This window comes from Erigeron canadensis, chromosome 4, assembly GCF_010389155.1.
Source record: "Erigeron canadensis isolate Cc75 chromosome 4, C_canadensis_v1, whole genome shotgun sequence".
Classification (NCBI taxonomy): domain Eukaryota; kingdom Viridiplantae; phylum Streptophyta; class Magnoliopsida; order Asterales; family Asteraceae; genus Erigeron; species Erigeron canadensis.
Window position 1 is genome coordinate 37,178,362 of NC_057764.1, and position 15,954 is coordinate 37,194,315.

Below are 15,954 nucleotides of genomic sequence, written 5' to 3' on the forward strand. Positions count from 1 at the left end.
AGTTGGAAGAAATATATCCCTATATGTGTTTTTGGCAATCTGCATGCGGCTATATACTTCCCTTTTTGGTTCATATCCAATATGTGAGGATGAGATTGGTCCACATGTCTTAAGCAATGCATAAGTGGTTTCTGGATTCAAACTTATTGACCTTATGACACTTTTATCCACTAAAAAAAACTTAAATCTAAAACAGTAATAAACAAGCCCTTTAGCATACTAAAATAGTCATTACTAATTGGCAAGGCTTATAATCCTTTGCTCTATGCGTTTTTGTTATAGATATAGTTTGTTCTTCTCTTCCAACCTAAACCTTGGTGTGATTTTCTTGCATCGAATTTCGATCAAAATTATTTAGTAGTTGGGAACCAAACAACTGTTGTACATTCAGTTTGGTTTAGTCTAGCAAAGTCTTGTAGACTGCTTGGTTAGTATAACTATCACAAAGGAATATTATTTACTCTTAAAAATAAATCTAGTTTGAACGGTTCATGCGGGCTAAAATGATCAAACCAGTAATATACTAATATTCGTTTGGTGACAACAAGTAATATAAGTACTAATATAAGAAACTAATTAAGGATGATTTAGTGCAAGTTGACATTTGACAATGTCATCACTGAAAATGACACAAGTTGACTTATAAAATTACTCGTATAACCTTTGCAAAGTCGGAACTTGCAAAGGAGTTGAATTAGTAATCACAGAGTTAACCGCAGACCTTGCATGGCTTTCTAGAATATCATACCTATAATATTCCTCGTATATATATATCTCATAAAATAATATTCCTTATGTATTTATATATGTATATATATGGAATAATTAGATGATTGGTTACAAGAGAAATAAGTGAGATCATGCTTACAAGTATATGAAAGCTGTGTGGAATTTCTTGCTCATTACTTTTCAATCAAACCGTGTGCTAAGTATTGGACTTTTGGTAACTAACAGATTCTATATATATATATATATATTTGTCATATGAACTCAAATATAAAAATACATTAACTAGCTTTTTAAGGTATACATCCATCCATGAAAAGAATAAAAGTGAATCTCAAAAAGATACATAATTATAATAGTTACTTAAATCTTTCTTTGGTGGCTTTCTTGTTCTCGTGTTTGCTTCTTCAAGCTACACTAACAACCGGAAGCTTGGCTACCTTGCCCAGAAAAGAAACGCGCATTGGTTTGATTCTTGACCAAACATCTAGGCCCGGAAAGAGGCCAAAGTGGCAATTGAGTTAGCAGTTGAAGACTTGAAAATCAAAACCAATCAGCACCCGGTTTTATATCTTCAAAACACTCGTAACAAGCCTGCTTATGCAGCTATTGCAGGTAAATTTTCCTGTTTTTGACATAAACTGGTATCAAACTTGTATTAATTTTAGATTATTTTTAGAATTCTATTTTATATATTTATATGCTAACTTTTTAGCAATGTGAAAATGCAGCAAAACAACTTATTGATGAGAAAAATGTGAAGGCCATTTTAGGAGGTCATACATGGGAAGAATCGTCTGCCATATCCGAGGTTATCAGTGAAGCCAATCATGATATTCCTGTTTTTCTTTCGTTAGCTGGCACAACTCCACTGCAAGCAACCGATCAATGGCCATTCTTTGTTCAAGGAGTTCCCACACAATCCACACAGATGAAAGCGGTGGCTGCCATTTTACAATCCTTGGGTTTACGTCAAGTGACTCTCCTATATGATACCTCATCGTCGGCATCAATCATATCTCATCTCTCTCAGGCAGTTCGAAAAACAGGCGCAGAGTTAACCCATATATTACCATTATCATCAAGTTCAGTTTCCATAGAAGAAGAGCTTAAGGTACTCAAGAAACAACAGCGTCAAGTATTTGTAGTTCATACATCTCTAGACCTTGCCGTTCGCCTGTGTCGGACAGCTATGGAGATGGAAATGATAGGGGACGGCTATCTATGGATTGCAACTAATGCAATCACGGATCTTTTGCATTCCATTGATTCCAACATGATTTCTTCACTGAAAGGCATGGTTGGAGTTAAAAGCTATATCCAAGAAACCACACCGGATTTCACAAATTTCAAAAGGAGATTTCGTCAAAAGTTCCATTCTGATTACCCTGAAGAAGCGCATGAAGAACCTGGAATCTTTTCTGTTCAAGGATATAACACGATGAAAATGTTAGAAAAAAACTCATCTGAAAACTTTCATGTATGGAAACCAGTAGAGGCAAATATAGTGGAGATTGTATATGTGATAGGAAAGCGGTATCAAAGTGTATACTGGACTGAAGGATCAGGTTTTTCAGAAACTGTTGAAGGTGACATCAAAGGAGCAACTAATTATTTCCAATATATGGATAATGTTGGACAACTTTTGTGGCCTGTGCAACCTTGGTATGCTAACAGTAACAGACGTGGTAGGATTCTCGCAGAGACTTCACAGAATCGGATGAGGGTCGCTGTTCCTGCTCGATCTCTGTTTAAGCAATTTGTGAGCGTGGATAAAGATACTGGGAGAATCGATGGTTTTGTAATCGAGGTGTTCAAGGAGATGATGACACAAATGAATCAACTATATGATCTTTATCCATTTAATGATTCATATGATGAATTGGTAAAAACAGTTAATACCACGGTCAGTCATTTTCCCAATCATACATTCGTTGAAAATAAAATCTTTCCATTACTGATGATCACATTATCTTTTTCTTTTTATCAATTGTAGCAATACGATGCAGTAGCTGGTGATGTAACGATTACATCAGAAAGACATGATGTAGCAGATTTCACACAACCGTTTACTGAATCAGGTTTAGAGATGATTGTACCTGTTAGATCAAGGTTATCAAACCAGGCATGGCTGTTCATGAAGCCATTCACTTCGGTGATGTGGTGGTTAATAGCACTTGTCACCATCTACAATGGCTTCATTGTTTGGTTAATCGAGAGGAGCCATAATGAAGATCTACGTGGCTCGGTCATAACACAAACTGGAATCATCATTTGGCTAGGATTTACTACACTCTTCGCTTTGCGAGGTAATTTACAAACATCAGGTATCTCAAAAAGGTCAGATGGAAAGTTTTAACTAAAAGGGGCCAGGCGGATCAAATGGGCTGGGTTAAGTAGTTGTAGAAAACAACCTTATAAATCAATCTACTAAATTTAGATTATTGTCTATACATTTTTTTGAATGGTATTATTATTAAAATTTAGTGCATTTGTATCAATTTAATGATTGAATAATTTTACTTTAACATTCTCAAAAATTTAGACAAAAGTGTTTGTGGATCAGCGCAACCAAATCCAAACTACAAATCATGTTGACCTGCTACCCAACCCTGCAACCCATCCATCTTGCCACTTCTAATAGTTAACTGCTGATGTTAACTTAAATTTTTTTTATTCATGATTATTTCTATCACAGGGGACAAGCTCCATAGCAATTTGTCAAGAATGGCAGTGGTCATGTGGCTGTTCGTGGCACTAATTATCACACAGAGCTACACGGCTAGCTTGGCTAGCATGCTCACTGCTCAAAGGCTTGAACCCTCAATAACCAGTGTTGATATGCTGAGAAACATGAATGCCCCTGTCGGTTATTGCAATGGATCATTTGTAAACAAGTATTTGATTAATGTTCTCCATTTTGAGAACGCCACGGTCAAAAGCTATAACTCGACCCATGGATATGCCAAGGCCCTTAACAGTGGTGAAATCGCCGCTATCTTTCTTGAGGTTCCTGCAGCTAAAGTCTTTCTAGCTCAGTACTGTAAGAGCTTCATAAGAACCGGAGAGACATTCAAAGTTGGAGGTTTCGGATTCGTAAGTCCTCTCATTCCAAATTCCTATTACAATTAAGTTTAAGTAAAATAATTGTTTCCGAAGTTAAAAAGAGTTGACTTGATTTATAGGTGGCGATTTCAGCCATTTACCTAGAACAGATCAAACATGTAAAAACAAAAAGTATCACAAAAGGAAATGAGTCATAGATCAGCCACACTGTATTTTAAATTATCAAACCTTTAAAGCTAATTTATTATCTAAATAAGTCAAACTGTGTCGTAACTTCAGGCATTTCCCAAGAATTTTTCGAGACTTTCAGAGGCGAACAAGGCACTAATGAATGTAACAGAGAGTAGGAAGCTCAAAGAAATCGAAGACAAGTATATTATCTCTCAGAAGTGCGTTGATGAAGAGTCTTCTCCAGATAAAGAAGAGCGTCTAAGTGCTCAAAGCTTTTGGCTACTATTTGTGTTGACCGGAGGTACATCGACGATTGCTCTCATGATCTACATCATCATCAGCATCAGAGAAAATAAAGAATCTTCCCAAGAGCACGGAAGTATCTTCAAACGCATATCAGCATTCATCAAAGATTGGCAACGCAAAATAAAACGATCATCTAGCCTAGTTGCTAATGCAGAAAGTGCTAGACACACTCGAAACATGGATCAAGGGACTCAAGATGACATGGATGATATTATAGAACTACATGAAAGTACCCTAACTGTGAATTAACTATCGGGTTAAGATCTAGTTGTATACATAATCATAGGTTTATTGTTGATTCTTTGTAATAAAGTTTCAAAAGTGTACAATTCTGTATGTACACAAAAGTCCCTACCCATATATTATTGGATTAGGATCTAGTCATAGAGGAGATCATTGGTTTACTGTCGCTTCTTAGTTAAAGAATTATAAACAGTGCAGGTTGTAATTCTTGTAAAAACTAAATTATGTACATGCATATTCAATAAACGTGCATCAAACAGTTCACGCGTATTCGCAATCAAATTACAAAATTTCTATTAACGTAAGAGCATATGGATGATTAGTCAGAGCTCTGTACATGTTGACATTTTTATATGTTGACTTTTGACAAACCATACTGAAAATGACAAAAGGGGACTGGAGATAAATGAATAAGTCAGATGTCTTATGAATTAAGAACCTTGCAAGACATTGAATGAATCTTATAAAGACTTTGCGAAATTTCTTTGCAATTTAAATGACTGACCATGACTCTTCAGACTAAGATACTCGTATTTGTTAGAACCGTTGGATAAGTATAAGATCATTTGAAAGACTTGCAATGAATGAGAGAGATAACGTTTAAGCACGATTAATGATATTATTAATACTAATCATTCTTAGTATTTGCACATGTATGCATATGAGAGAAAGCAACAAGAAATTTCTTGGCAATATTCTAATAGATCATGTGATGCACTTTTGTTTAAAAATGATTCTTTATTAATTGAAATGATTATATTGTTTGGTGAATATACTAACTTCTGACACATGTATGAATAAATGAAAACGTATAGACAGAATCTTACTGAATATGCATAATTTTAATAGTTACCTCATATATTTGGTTGCTTTCTCATTGCCATTGTTTCTTCTGCAAGCATCACTGACCACCGGAACCTTAGCTACAACAACGGAAGTCAAACACAATACAGGGCTCACTAGGATTGGTGCCATTCTTGATCAAACATCTAGGCCTGGTAAAGAGGCCAAAGTGGCTATTGAGATAGCAATTCAAGATTTCTACAACAAAACTAGTCAGCGTTCGGTTTTATATCTTCAAAACTCTCGAAGCAAGCCTATCCACGCAGCTATTGCAGGTAAACTTAGTTTATTTTCTATCTTCCAAGGATTAGTGCAATAGTAATTATGATAATGTTCTTAAAGGGTTGGCACATCCATTTTCAGTTACTTCATTAGGTTGTTTGGAGTCATGCATGGAGAGGGCAATTTCAAATTTTCAAACATTTACTAATCGGTGGTTTGATTTGGGTTGTGTTTTATCTTGGGTCATGCAGGCTGAACGTTGCCCAAAGTGTACTTTTGATAAATACAACCTTATGAATCATCATATTTATTTATAAAATTTTGGATTATTAGTTTCATGAAGTTATATGTGTAGTCAAATTTAGCACATTAGTTCTCAAAACAAGTGCTTACAGGTACCCAGTTTGGCCCATTATACAACCTGCCCAACCCGTCTCTAGTCATACAAGATACTATGTAGCTAATATGCCTGAATATGTGATAATGCAGCAAAAGAACTTCTTGATAAACAGAATGTGGAAGCCATTTTAGGAGCTCATACATGGCAAGAAGCGTCTGCAATAGCCGAGGTTATCAGTGAAGCTGATCCTGACATCCCCCTTTTTCTTTCATTAGCTAAGACAATTCCACTGCAAGCAACAAATCAATGGCCATTTTTCATTCAAGGCGTTCCAACAGAATCACTGCAGATGAATGCAGTGGCTGCAATTCTTCAGTCATGGGGTATACGACAAGTTACCCTCATATACGAAACCTCAATGGCATCAATCATCTCTCATCTTTCTCAGGCCTTACAAGAAGCGCATGCCGAGCTAACTAATATCTTACCACTTGCATCTGGTTCATCTTTTTTAGATGAAAAACTGAAGGTACTGAAGAAACAACAACGTAAAGTCTTCATCATTCACACATCTTTGGAACTTGGAGTTTGCCTATTTCAGGCTGCCAAGAAGATGGAAATGACTGGAAACGGGTTTGTGTGGATCACAACAAATGAAATCACAGATCATTTTCATTCCATTAGTTCCGGCAATATTTCATCACTAAAAGGTATGGTTGGGGTCAAAACATACTTCCAAGAAACCAAATGGGATTTCAGAAAAAGATTCCGTGATCAATTTCGTTCTGATTACCCAAAAGAAAAGCAGGAAGAGCCCGGTATTTTTGCTGTCCAAGCATATGATGCTGTGAAGTTGCTAAAACAAAAACTGGATAACTTAGATACCGTGAGACCAGTTTTGGCGAATATAGTGGAGATTGTTTGTATGATAGGAAAGGGATATCACAGTGTGTACTGGACTGAAGGATTGGGGTTTTCAGAGACAGTGGCAGATGAAATAAATGGAGCTCCCACTTACAACCATTTTATACATAATGTTGGACCAGCTATGTGGCCAGTTCAACCATGGTATGCTCATAGACGTCGCAGGAATCTAGCTGAAACTTCAGAGGTTCGGATGAGGGTTGGTGTTCCCGGTCGATCATTGTTTAAGCAATTTGTGAATGTAAAGTATGATACCGAGAAGAATCAAACTATGTTTAATGGGTTCGTAATTGCTGTTTTTGATGAAATGATGAGAGGAATGAAACTGCCATATGATTATATTCCATTCTATGGTTCTTATGATGAACTTATTAAACAAATACCTGCAGAGGTAACTCATTGTCCCAACTCTACCTTTAGCATCATGAAATGGGCCAAATTGCGCCACATTTAGTCACTATGTTAAATCTGGTGCATTTTGGTGTGTTTTACAAAAATAAAGGAAAGAACACATATAATTGATTTTGTATTTTTTTTTTATTTGAAGCAGAAGTTTGATGCGGTAGCCGGGGATGTAACGATTATGGAAAGCAAACATGACTATGCCGATTTTACTCAACCTTACACAGAGTCAGGTTTGGAGATGATTGTACCTGTACGCTCCCGATTATCAAACCACCCATGGTTGTTCATGAAGCCTTTTACTGCACAAATGTGGTGGTTAATAGCAGCAATAACTCTTTATAATGGCTTTGTCATTTGGCTGATTGAAAGGACTTACTGTGATTATCTTCAAGGCTCAGTCATAAACCAAATTGGCATCGTTATTTGGCTTGCCTTTACGACACTCTTTACATTGAGAGGTAATTTTTCATTTTTAGTTTCTGTCTCTACGTGTTACATATAAAAGGAACGATATGGGTGGGTCTTTATATGGAAAATGATTAATATATATATTCCAAATGGGTCAGATAAAGAAACACTTGAGGGGAAATTTGGCCATTCATAATTTATTTTTGGACAAGTCATGATAAAAGAATACTCATCTCAACTTAAACTTGTTTTGACTCATTCCCAACATGCACATCTTGCTGTATAACTCATCTTCACTTGTCATTTTCCACATGTTCATTTTTGCTCTCAGGGGACAAGCTGCATAGCAATTTGTCAAGAATGGCAGTGGTGATGTGGCTCTTTGTGGCACTGATCATCACACAGAGCTATACGGCTAGCTTAGCGAGCATGCTCACAGCTCAAAGGCTTGAACCAACTATAACCAGCGTTGAGGTGCTAAGAAACATGAATGCAACTGTGGGCTATTGCAATGGTTCATTAGTCAATCACTACTTGAAGGATGTTCTCGGTTTCAAGAGCTTCAAAGTCAAGAGCTATAACTCAACTCAGAGATACGCTGAGGGCCTAAACAGTGGTGAAATCGCTGCCATGTTTCTAGAAGTTCCGGCAGCCAAAGTTTTTCTAGCTCAATACTGCAAAAGCTTTATCAGAACTGGAGAAACATTCAAAGTTGGAGGTTTTGGATTCGTAAGTTTTCTATTTCAAACTACACTGTTAATGAACATACTTAAACGGCGTAGTAATGTGGTAATGTACATTTGTACTTGCAGGCATTTCCTAAGAGATTTACATGGCTTTCTGAGGCAAACAAAGCGCTAATGAATGTATCAGAAAGCGGGAGGCTCAAAACACTCGAGGACGCTTATCTTATATCTGAGAAATGTGAGGATGAAGAATCGTTTCCTAATGAAGACGAGAGTCTTAGCCCTCGAAGCTTTAAAGTACTATTAGCGTTGACAGGAGGGTCATCAACGGTTGCTGTTGTCACTTATATCATCATGAGCATCAAAGAATTCAAAGCATCTAATCCACAACTCACAGGTTTCACACTAATATCAGAATTCATAATAGACCAAATGAGAAAATCATCTGGTGTAACTGTCAATGCAGAAAGCAACACAGACCGTTCCGATGTGACCAGTCAATGGTCACCAGTTCATGTGAATCATCTGTAAATATTAAAAATTAGGGAACAAATTATATGATAATTTGGTGTTACAAGTTGACTTTCAAAATATAAACAATTTATTGTAGGTAGTGGAAAGGAATTTGAGAAGAAAAAAAACTCATGTTGATTCAGATGGATCCTCAAAGCAATCATGCATCGACCCATATGACCTCGATAAACATGTGTTAAACTTGTCTCGTTTAGCTATTATGTTTATTAGACTATTAAGATCTTTATTGTATCGTATCATATGTATGTGACATGTTATAACTTGTAAATCGATGTGCCAAAATGAACTTTTATCTATAGTAATTTATCTATTTTTTACAAAACATCAAATATTTTATGAAAAAACATTATGTGATTTCATTTTTCATATAAATAATGACATAGCTATACTTAAAAAACAAAAATAAATAACAAAATGAGTTGTTAGATATAATGTTCCTTATGCCATCCTAAATAAAGTAACATAATTATATATAGTCTCAAAAGTATAGTTAACTTGTTTACACATACATTAACAATTATATTTTTGTTAATTTTATTTTTTAATATTTTTAATAAATGGAAATCATCAAAAGTATGGTTGGTTGGTTATTAAAAGGGAAGCGATATTAGTATCATTTATTTTAATGAATACTAAATTGATACCCGCACGATGCAGCGGCAGTATACTGTGACGGTGGACGGAAGTGACAGCGGTTGATGGTAGTAATTTCCATATCAGTGTCAACAAAATTGCGGGTTACAAAAGAAGGACAGTAGCGTGACTGATTTTAGGGTAGAGAGTGTATTATGGGAATAAAAAATATCCAAGACAAATAAGGTATTTTAAAGACATAAAATAATTAATAGGGGGGATTTGTTTAAATAGGGAGTATAGATATAGATATAGATTATATTATTACTCGTAATCAAAATGATCATAAAGACTAAGTAAAAAGTAAAGTGTAAAACAATATATTATATTCTAAATATTTTGTACGTAGACGTAGGAATTGAAGGAATAAATTTAATGGCCAATTTGTTGTGGCATGTGAGGATGTTGACCATTAGTAATGTCTTTCTCATAAATAGTAAAATATTCAAAAAAGGAAAAAACAAAAAACAAAAAAGGTAACTCCAAGGGTAAATAACTAACTTAAAAGGCAGAAAAAATTTATTAGGGGAGGGGTGATTTCTTTTATTAGGTAGTAGAGATACAACAACTGTTTGTACAGTCAGCTATAAAAGTTGTATGTTGCAATACATACATCAAAAATCGTGATACGAATATCATTTTCTTTATTAAAACATCTATAGAAAAATTTATTTCTAAAAGAAGATTATTTTACTTTTCTATAAAATTAAAATTTTACATTCCGTGTTTAAATAACTTTTTTTTAAAAAAAGGATTAAAATGTTTAAAAAAGGAAAAAATATCTGGAAACCTCGATAGATACGCGTGCGTCGGCGCCTCATACCTTTGACATGAATTCCGGGCTTCTTTCGATATCAAATAAATATATCAAAAAAGTTATATAAACAATTTTCGTTAACTTGATACATATAAATAGTTATATACATATATTAGAGCAGAGCAGAGCAGATGGCAGCATATAGAGGAGATGATGATTACGATTATTTGTTCAAAGTGGTATTGATCGGGGATTCAGGCGTCGGGAAATCGAATTTGTTATCACGATTCACTCGTAATGAGTTCAGTCTCGAATCTAAATCAACAATTGGTGTTGAATTTGCTACTAGAAGTATTCGTGTTGATGATAAAGTCATCAAAGCTCAGATTTGGGATACTGCTGGTCAAGAAAGGTTTTTCTAATTATTGTTCTTACATTATATATATCATTAATTAAATTGTTTTAATTACATTTTAGTCATGTGATTTGGTGAAATTGTGCATACTGAAAGTAATGTTTTTCTAGGGTTTATAGTGTTTTGATTTCGGGGGAATTTATAGTGAATATGTTAGGACAAACATAGGTTGCATTGGATTTAACAAATGCCGTTGCGGTTTTACTGCGACTAGCATGGTACCTGTGCAATGCGTCGATGATGGCGGATCGATGGCAGTTGTCGGTCTCTAGTGGTGGTTAATTGTGTGTGTCTTAGATAATTATCGAATGCGGGAGAGAAGATGATGCCTTATAAACTTATCGAATGATTAATGTGATAGTATAGTAGATAGATATATGAAATATTGATTTATGCAAATAGTTAGATTTGGCTATAAAGCCTCCAGACAGAGTCTAGACTATTTGTTTCTGAAGACAGACATTTGTTAGTTTCCCGGTATCCATCCCCGATAGGAACATGATATGTTAAGAGTTTCTTGGTGAGACTTGTATCAATTGGTTGAGCCACCATTTGAACAGCCATAGTTGGTTCAGTTTCGGCCGGGTGTGGGATGGTTTGGTTACTAGAAAGTTAGATTTTGGGGACTTTTATTTTTTAAATATTTTCTATATTTCAATGGCTAGTTTTTCTCATTCAAAGATGTTTGAAAGTAATAATCGTTACTTTCGGTCCGACTTCTTTCTTTTTACTGCTTACTTTGTACTACTTTCGGTCCAAATCAAATGTCCACTTGAGAAAAGCACACAGCTTGTTAAAGGTCTAGTTATTACATCTTACTTTTACTAAAATGATAGTTTTTCTCTTTAACCATTTATTTGATCAAGGCGCTGTGTTGTAATATCAATTTCAGTCAGTGGTATTATGGGAAAGTTAATGAATACTCTCTGACCAATTTTAGTACTAGACAATTATTTTGGGGACATGTTAAAATAGTAAGGTAGACAAATAGACAGTTATTTTAGGACGAATAGAGCAGTTAGAATGGCTGATCGGGATACTTTTATTTTTGTCTAAATCGTGAGAAGTTTTCCTTATTTTTACATCCTCTTCAACGTAATTTGGAAATAGCTTTGGGCCTCTTCACTGAGTTCGATGGTAGATTTAACTAGTCTGAACATAGTAGTCGATAGATCTCTAATTCGGAAATTTATGGAGTAATAAGGTTGCCCGTGTCTTTATTACCAATGGTGAATTATAGCATTTTTGGCTTTCCAGTAAGTTGCCATGTAAGGAAGTGAATTATTAGGACGCTGTTGTAATTTGAAGTTTTGAAAATAATTTGAGTGTTTTTGAAAGATATTTCTTCGATTAATAATGGCATTATAGATAGATTTTGAATTTAACAAGAATTAGATATAATAACTGGAGGATACTTTTCATTTGAACCTAAATTTGTGGGTCTTCTAATTTCTGACGTCAGGTACCGTGCAATCACAAGTGCATACTATAGAGGAGCTGTTGGTGCATTACTCGTCTATGACACAACACGCCATGTCACCTTTGAGAACGTTGCGAGATGGTTGAAAGAGCTCAGAGACCACAGTGACTCGAACATTGTGATAATGCTAGTAGGAAACAAGGCAGACTTGCGTCACTTACGTGCAGTTTCCACTGAGGATGCAAAGGCTTATGCTGAAAAGGAAAACACTTATTTTATGGAGACATCAGCTCTGGAGTCCCTAAATGTTGAAAATGCTTTCACTGAGGTTCTTACCCAAATCTACCACGTGGTTAGCCGAAAAGCACTTGACATTGGGAACGATGCTGGAGAATTGCCTAAAGGTCAAACCATTAATGTCGGGTCAAAAGATGATGTTTCTGCAATGAAGAAAGTTGGTTGCTGTTCTACTTGAACTACAATACTTAAAGATCAAGATTTTTGAAGTTTCTGCTATTTCTAGCGCATGGAGTGACTATGAAGTCTTTTAAGAAAAGTAGATCAGGCTACTGGTGATTCTTCAAGTTTTTATGGTTTTTTTGTATTATTTTTTTATCTTTTTTTTTACCTGTAGTGGATTGTGTGTTATATATTTGGGTGCCCGTTCTTTTAGATTTGAAGCAATATTTCTATTTTGACATTATATTTAGTAGATTGGGATTTTGGTTCATTATGATGTTTATAGAGCATCAATTCACAGTTAAGGCATGTCATAAATCTTCAATAAAACGACTTAAAGCTAGTGTCTCAGGTTGACCTGCCTTACAAGTAACATTATTGTCTTTCTTTGCTTCAATTTTTTGAATCATTAATATTATTAAAACGATTCAAAAACAACAGATATGTTTTTTTTTTATCAGGTGATTATAAAAGCTGCAAGTATCTAAAAAGGATTTCACTTTGACCTTATAATGAATTAAAATTAATTAATGTAACGCAAATTGTTCCACCTAACACACACAACATAACTTGTACCACCTAACGTAAATGATGCAAGTTATTTTGTGATTGTTAGATAGGAACCTTTTAAAATGTTTATTTTGACACTAGTAAGAGAAATATATAGATATTCTTCATATGTTTAAAACAAAATATTCCACCACTTAAACGTTTTGTAATTTTTTAAATTCGATTTAAGGTGTGTCCATGTAAATTATTTAGAATCTAGCATAAGTTCATAGACAAACCTTAGACCTATGTAGATTCACCTTTTTCAAACCCTTTTTTCAAAAACAAACCAAGTTATAAAGTCTAACCTCTAGTTTGAAGGTGCCAATAATGTTCACACCCGTTTGAACTTCTGTCTGTGTAGATGTTGTTTCCTTTTTTACACAATCTTGTCGCATCAAGAATGAAGGTTGTTCACTACTTATATGAACTTTTTATGGTTTCACAATCTCCTACTGCCAAAAAAAAAAAAAATTTAAAATCCATTATTAGCATACTTATCTTATGAGTAGAAACTTTCCATATGATTTCAAGTTTGTTATACATTCCCTTGAACTTCAAACGACACATCACCGAAGATTTTCGTTTCCAAATAAGCAACAAAGAAAAGCGTATCACCTAATATACATTCACATGTTAGTTTGTGTTTGTGAATTAATATATACGAGAGATAGTGTCCGCGCGTTGCGGTGGTGAGATGTTGGGGATAATAGGTCAAGTCATAGATTATCATAGCCAAATGCCTTAACCGTACGGGCTCTACCCTAGGATTCAAAAATCCATCGAAAGTATATCGATTGACATCTCTAATGAAAGAGCATGAAATTTTAAGAACACCCATATACAATTTTTATAATTTATCGATATACGGTTTTTGAGATAAAAGATTTTGAATGAATTAAATGAATAAAATGATTTATAAAGGAGAGAGTATTAAAATAAGTGGTTGAGATTTGAGGAGAGTGAAAAATAAATGGTTGAGATTTAAAGGTATTATAGGTATATTAGGTAGAGATGTTTAAATTAGTGAATAAAGAAGAAGGGTAATTTAGGTAGTTCAATTACTTAATTGGGCCCTCATGAATTTTATGGATTTAAAAGACAATATGTGAATGTTTCACACCTAAGCTTAGGTAAAACATCATTTTGATGTATTAAAAGTCCATAAAACTAACATAGTGCATAACTAATTATCATTATTTAAGTGTTTAACAACACATTGATCCTTCAAAATCGAAAAAATCACGTTTTTTGTTTTGTGCATCCATCTTGGATGCATATTATCAAAATGATGCATCCAACAAAAAACAATATTTTTTTTCGATTTTGACGGATCTATGTGTTGTTAAAAACTTAAATAATGATAATTAGTTATGCACTATGTCAGTTTTACGGACTTTTAATGCATCAAAATGTAGTTTTTAAGTGTTCTTATTTGTTCTCATTTTAAGTTGGTTCTCATTTGATAACAGGATTGAGGGTTTTTCAAAACGACATGTGACACATTCTTTAAGCGACATGTGTCATTTTTAATTTTATTTTATAATTATTATGATCTAAACCACATCCGTATTTGATTAAAATTCTAAAACTTATTCGCAGCTTATATAGTTTTATTTTAATTTAATTCAATATTCTTTATGGTTTTATTTTCTTATTTAATCTTCATAATTCGTATCCTAAAAGCTGGAGGTATCTTATGGCTAATGGAATCTTCTATCAATTCCCTTTATTTATACAACCAAATTAGGTACCACCGGAACCATTTAAATAAAAATACAACCGGAATAAATATTATTAATTTAGGTTCCATATAGATAATTTTGGAAAATACGATGTATGAAGCAATATCATCATGAAATAGAAATCGTGTAATGTAATCGAGAAGAAGTAAAAAAATTGTGTTATTATCGTCATTGATACTACAGTAGCGTATTATCTTTGTTTGAATATTCATAACTATTCAATTAGATGAAAATAAATCATACGATGTGTAGAGTCAATTCATATATTCAATTCATAACTTTTTTAAAATTACAATTTAGATGAAAATAAAATTATACGATGTATGGAGTCGATCCGTACATCATACGGGTATATATATAATATTACCAATTTCCAGATTTTTGAAGAGATACATGTTTTTCTTTTGTATGAAGATGAATACTTTGACACTAGAGCAAGAATTTTTATGTTTATGTTTAAAAAAATACACACACAGAAAGTGATATAATATATATATATATAGATAGATAGATAGAGAGAGAGAAAGAGAGAACCAATGTTCATAAAAATGTTTTGAAACTCTGTGTTAAACAACCAACAATAACGTTTATTGATCAGAGAGGCTACACTGTTAACGTAGTGTACTTTGTCTTTCTATAAATTTATTTTGTATTCACATGACAAAAGTTCATTTTTTTTCTTGGTTTTCTTAACTTTTTTTATTTGTGTAGTCGCATCTTTTACTCATATAGATATTCACGTGGTTATAATAGTAATGTTTGAGTAGTCAAAAAGGTGTAATTAAAGTGTGTTACAACGTGAGACATTACATTAATTGATCTTACTCAAATAGGTATTCTCAACTAAAATTTTGAAGTTCAAGTGTTTAGCCTTATAGAGAAAACGTAAACTGAAGTAGCTAACTCAGTTGTTTATAAGCAGGTATATGGAAATCGTGAGCTATATGCTCAAAAACTGCAATGGTATAAGAGTGCAGCAATGAGTCGCATGGACATACAGATAAGTGTCACCATTGACACACTTAAACGTTGAGTCTCAATCAGTGGAGCTCTCACTCACACGTGAGATGTCAACTATGTAAGAAAATCTAGTACGGGGCCA

General features: G+C 34.0%; 2 protein-coding genes and 1 pseudogene across 2 annotated transcripts; all 3 read left to right on the forward strand.

Moving 5' to 3' along the window:
• Window positions 1-1,038: 1,038 nt before the first annotated feature.
• LOC122597529 lies at window positions 1,039-4,655 on the forward strand (annotated as a pseudogene).
• A 689-nt stretch (window positions 4,656-5,344) lies between these two features.
• On the forward strand, window positions 5,345-8,878 carry LOC122598683 (glutamate receptor 2.8-like). Its single transcript, XM_043771262.1, has 5 exons — window positions 5,345-5,630; window positions 6,067-7,232; window positions 7,392-7,704; window positions 7,986-8,383; window positions 8,467-8,878. The coding sequence occupies exons 1-5, from the start codon at window positions 5,345-5,347 to the stop codon at window positions 8,869-8,871; spliced, it is 2,568 nt and encodes an 855-aa protein (XP_043627197.1). The 3' UTR covers window positions 8,872-8,878.
• A 1,424-nt stretch (window positions 8,879-10,302) lies between these two features.
• Window positions 10,303-12,829, forward strand: LOC122595822 (ras-related protein RABA1f). Its single transcript, XM_043768271.1, has 2 exons — window positions 10,303-10,676; window positions 12,142-12,829. Exons 1-2 carry the CDS (start codon window positions 10,456-10,458, stop codon window positions 12,572-12,574), a joined length of 654 nt encoding a protein of 217 aa, XP_043624206.1. The 5' UTR covers window positions 10,303-10,455; the 3' UTR covers window positions 12,575-12,829.
• The last annotated feature ends 3,125 nt before the right edge of the window (window positions 12,830-15,954 follow it).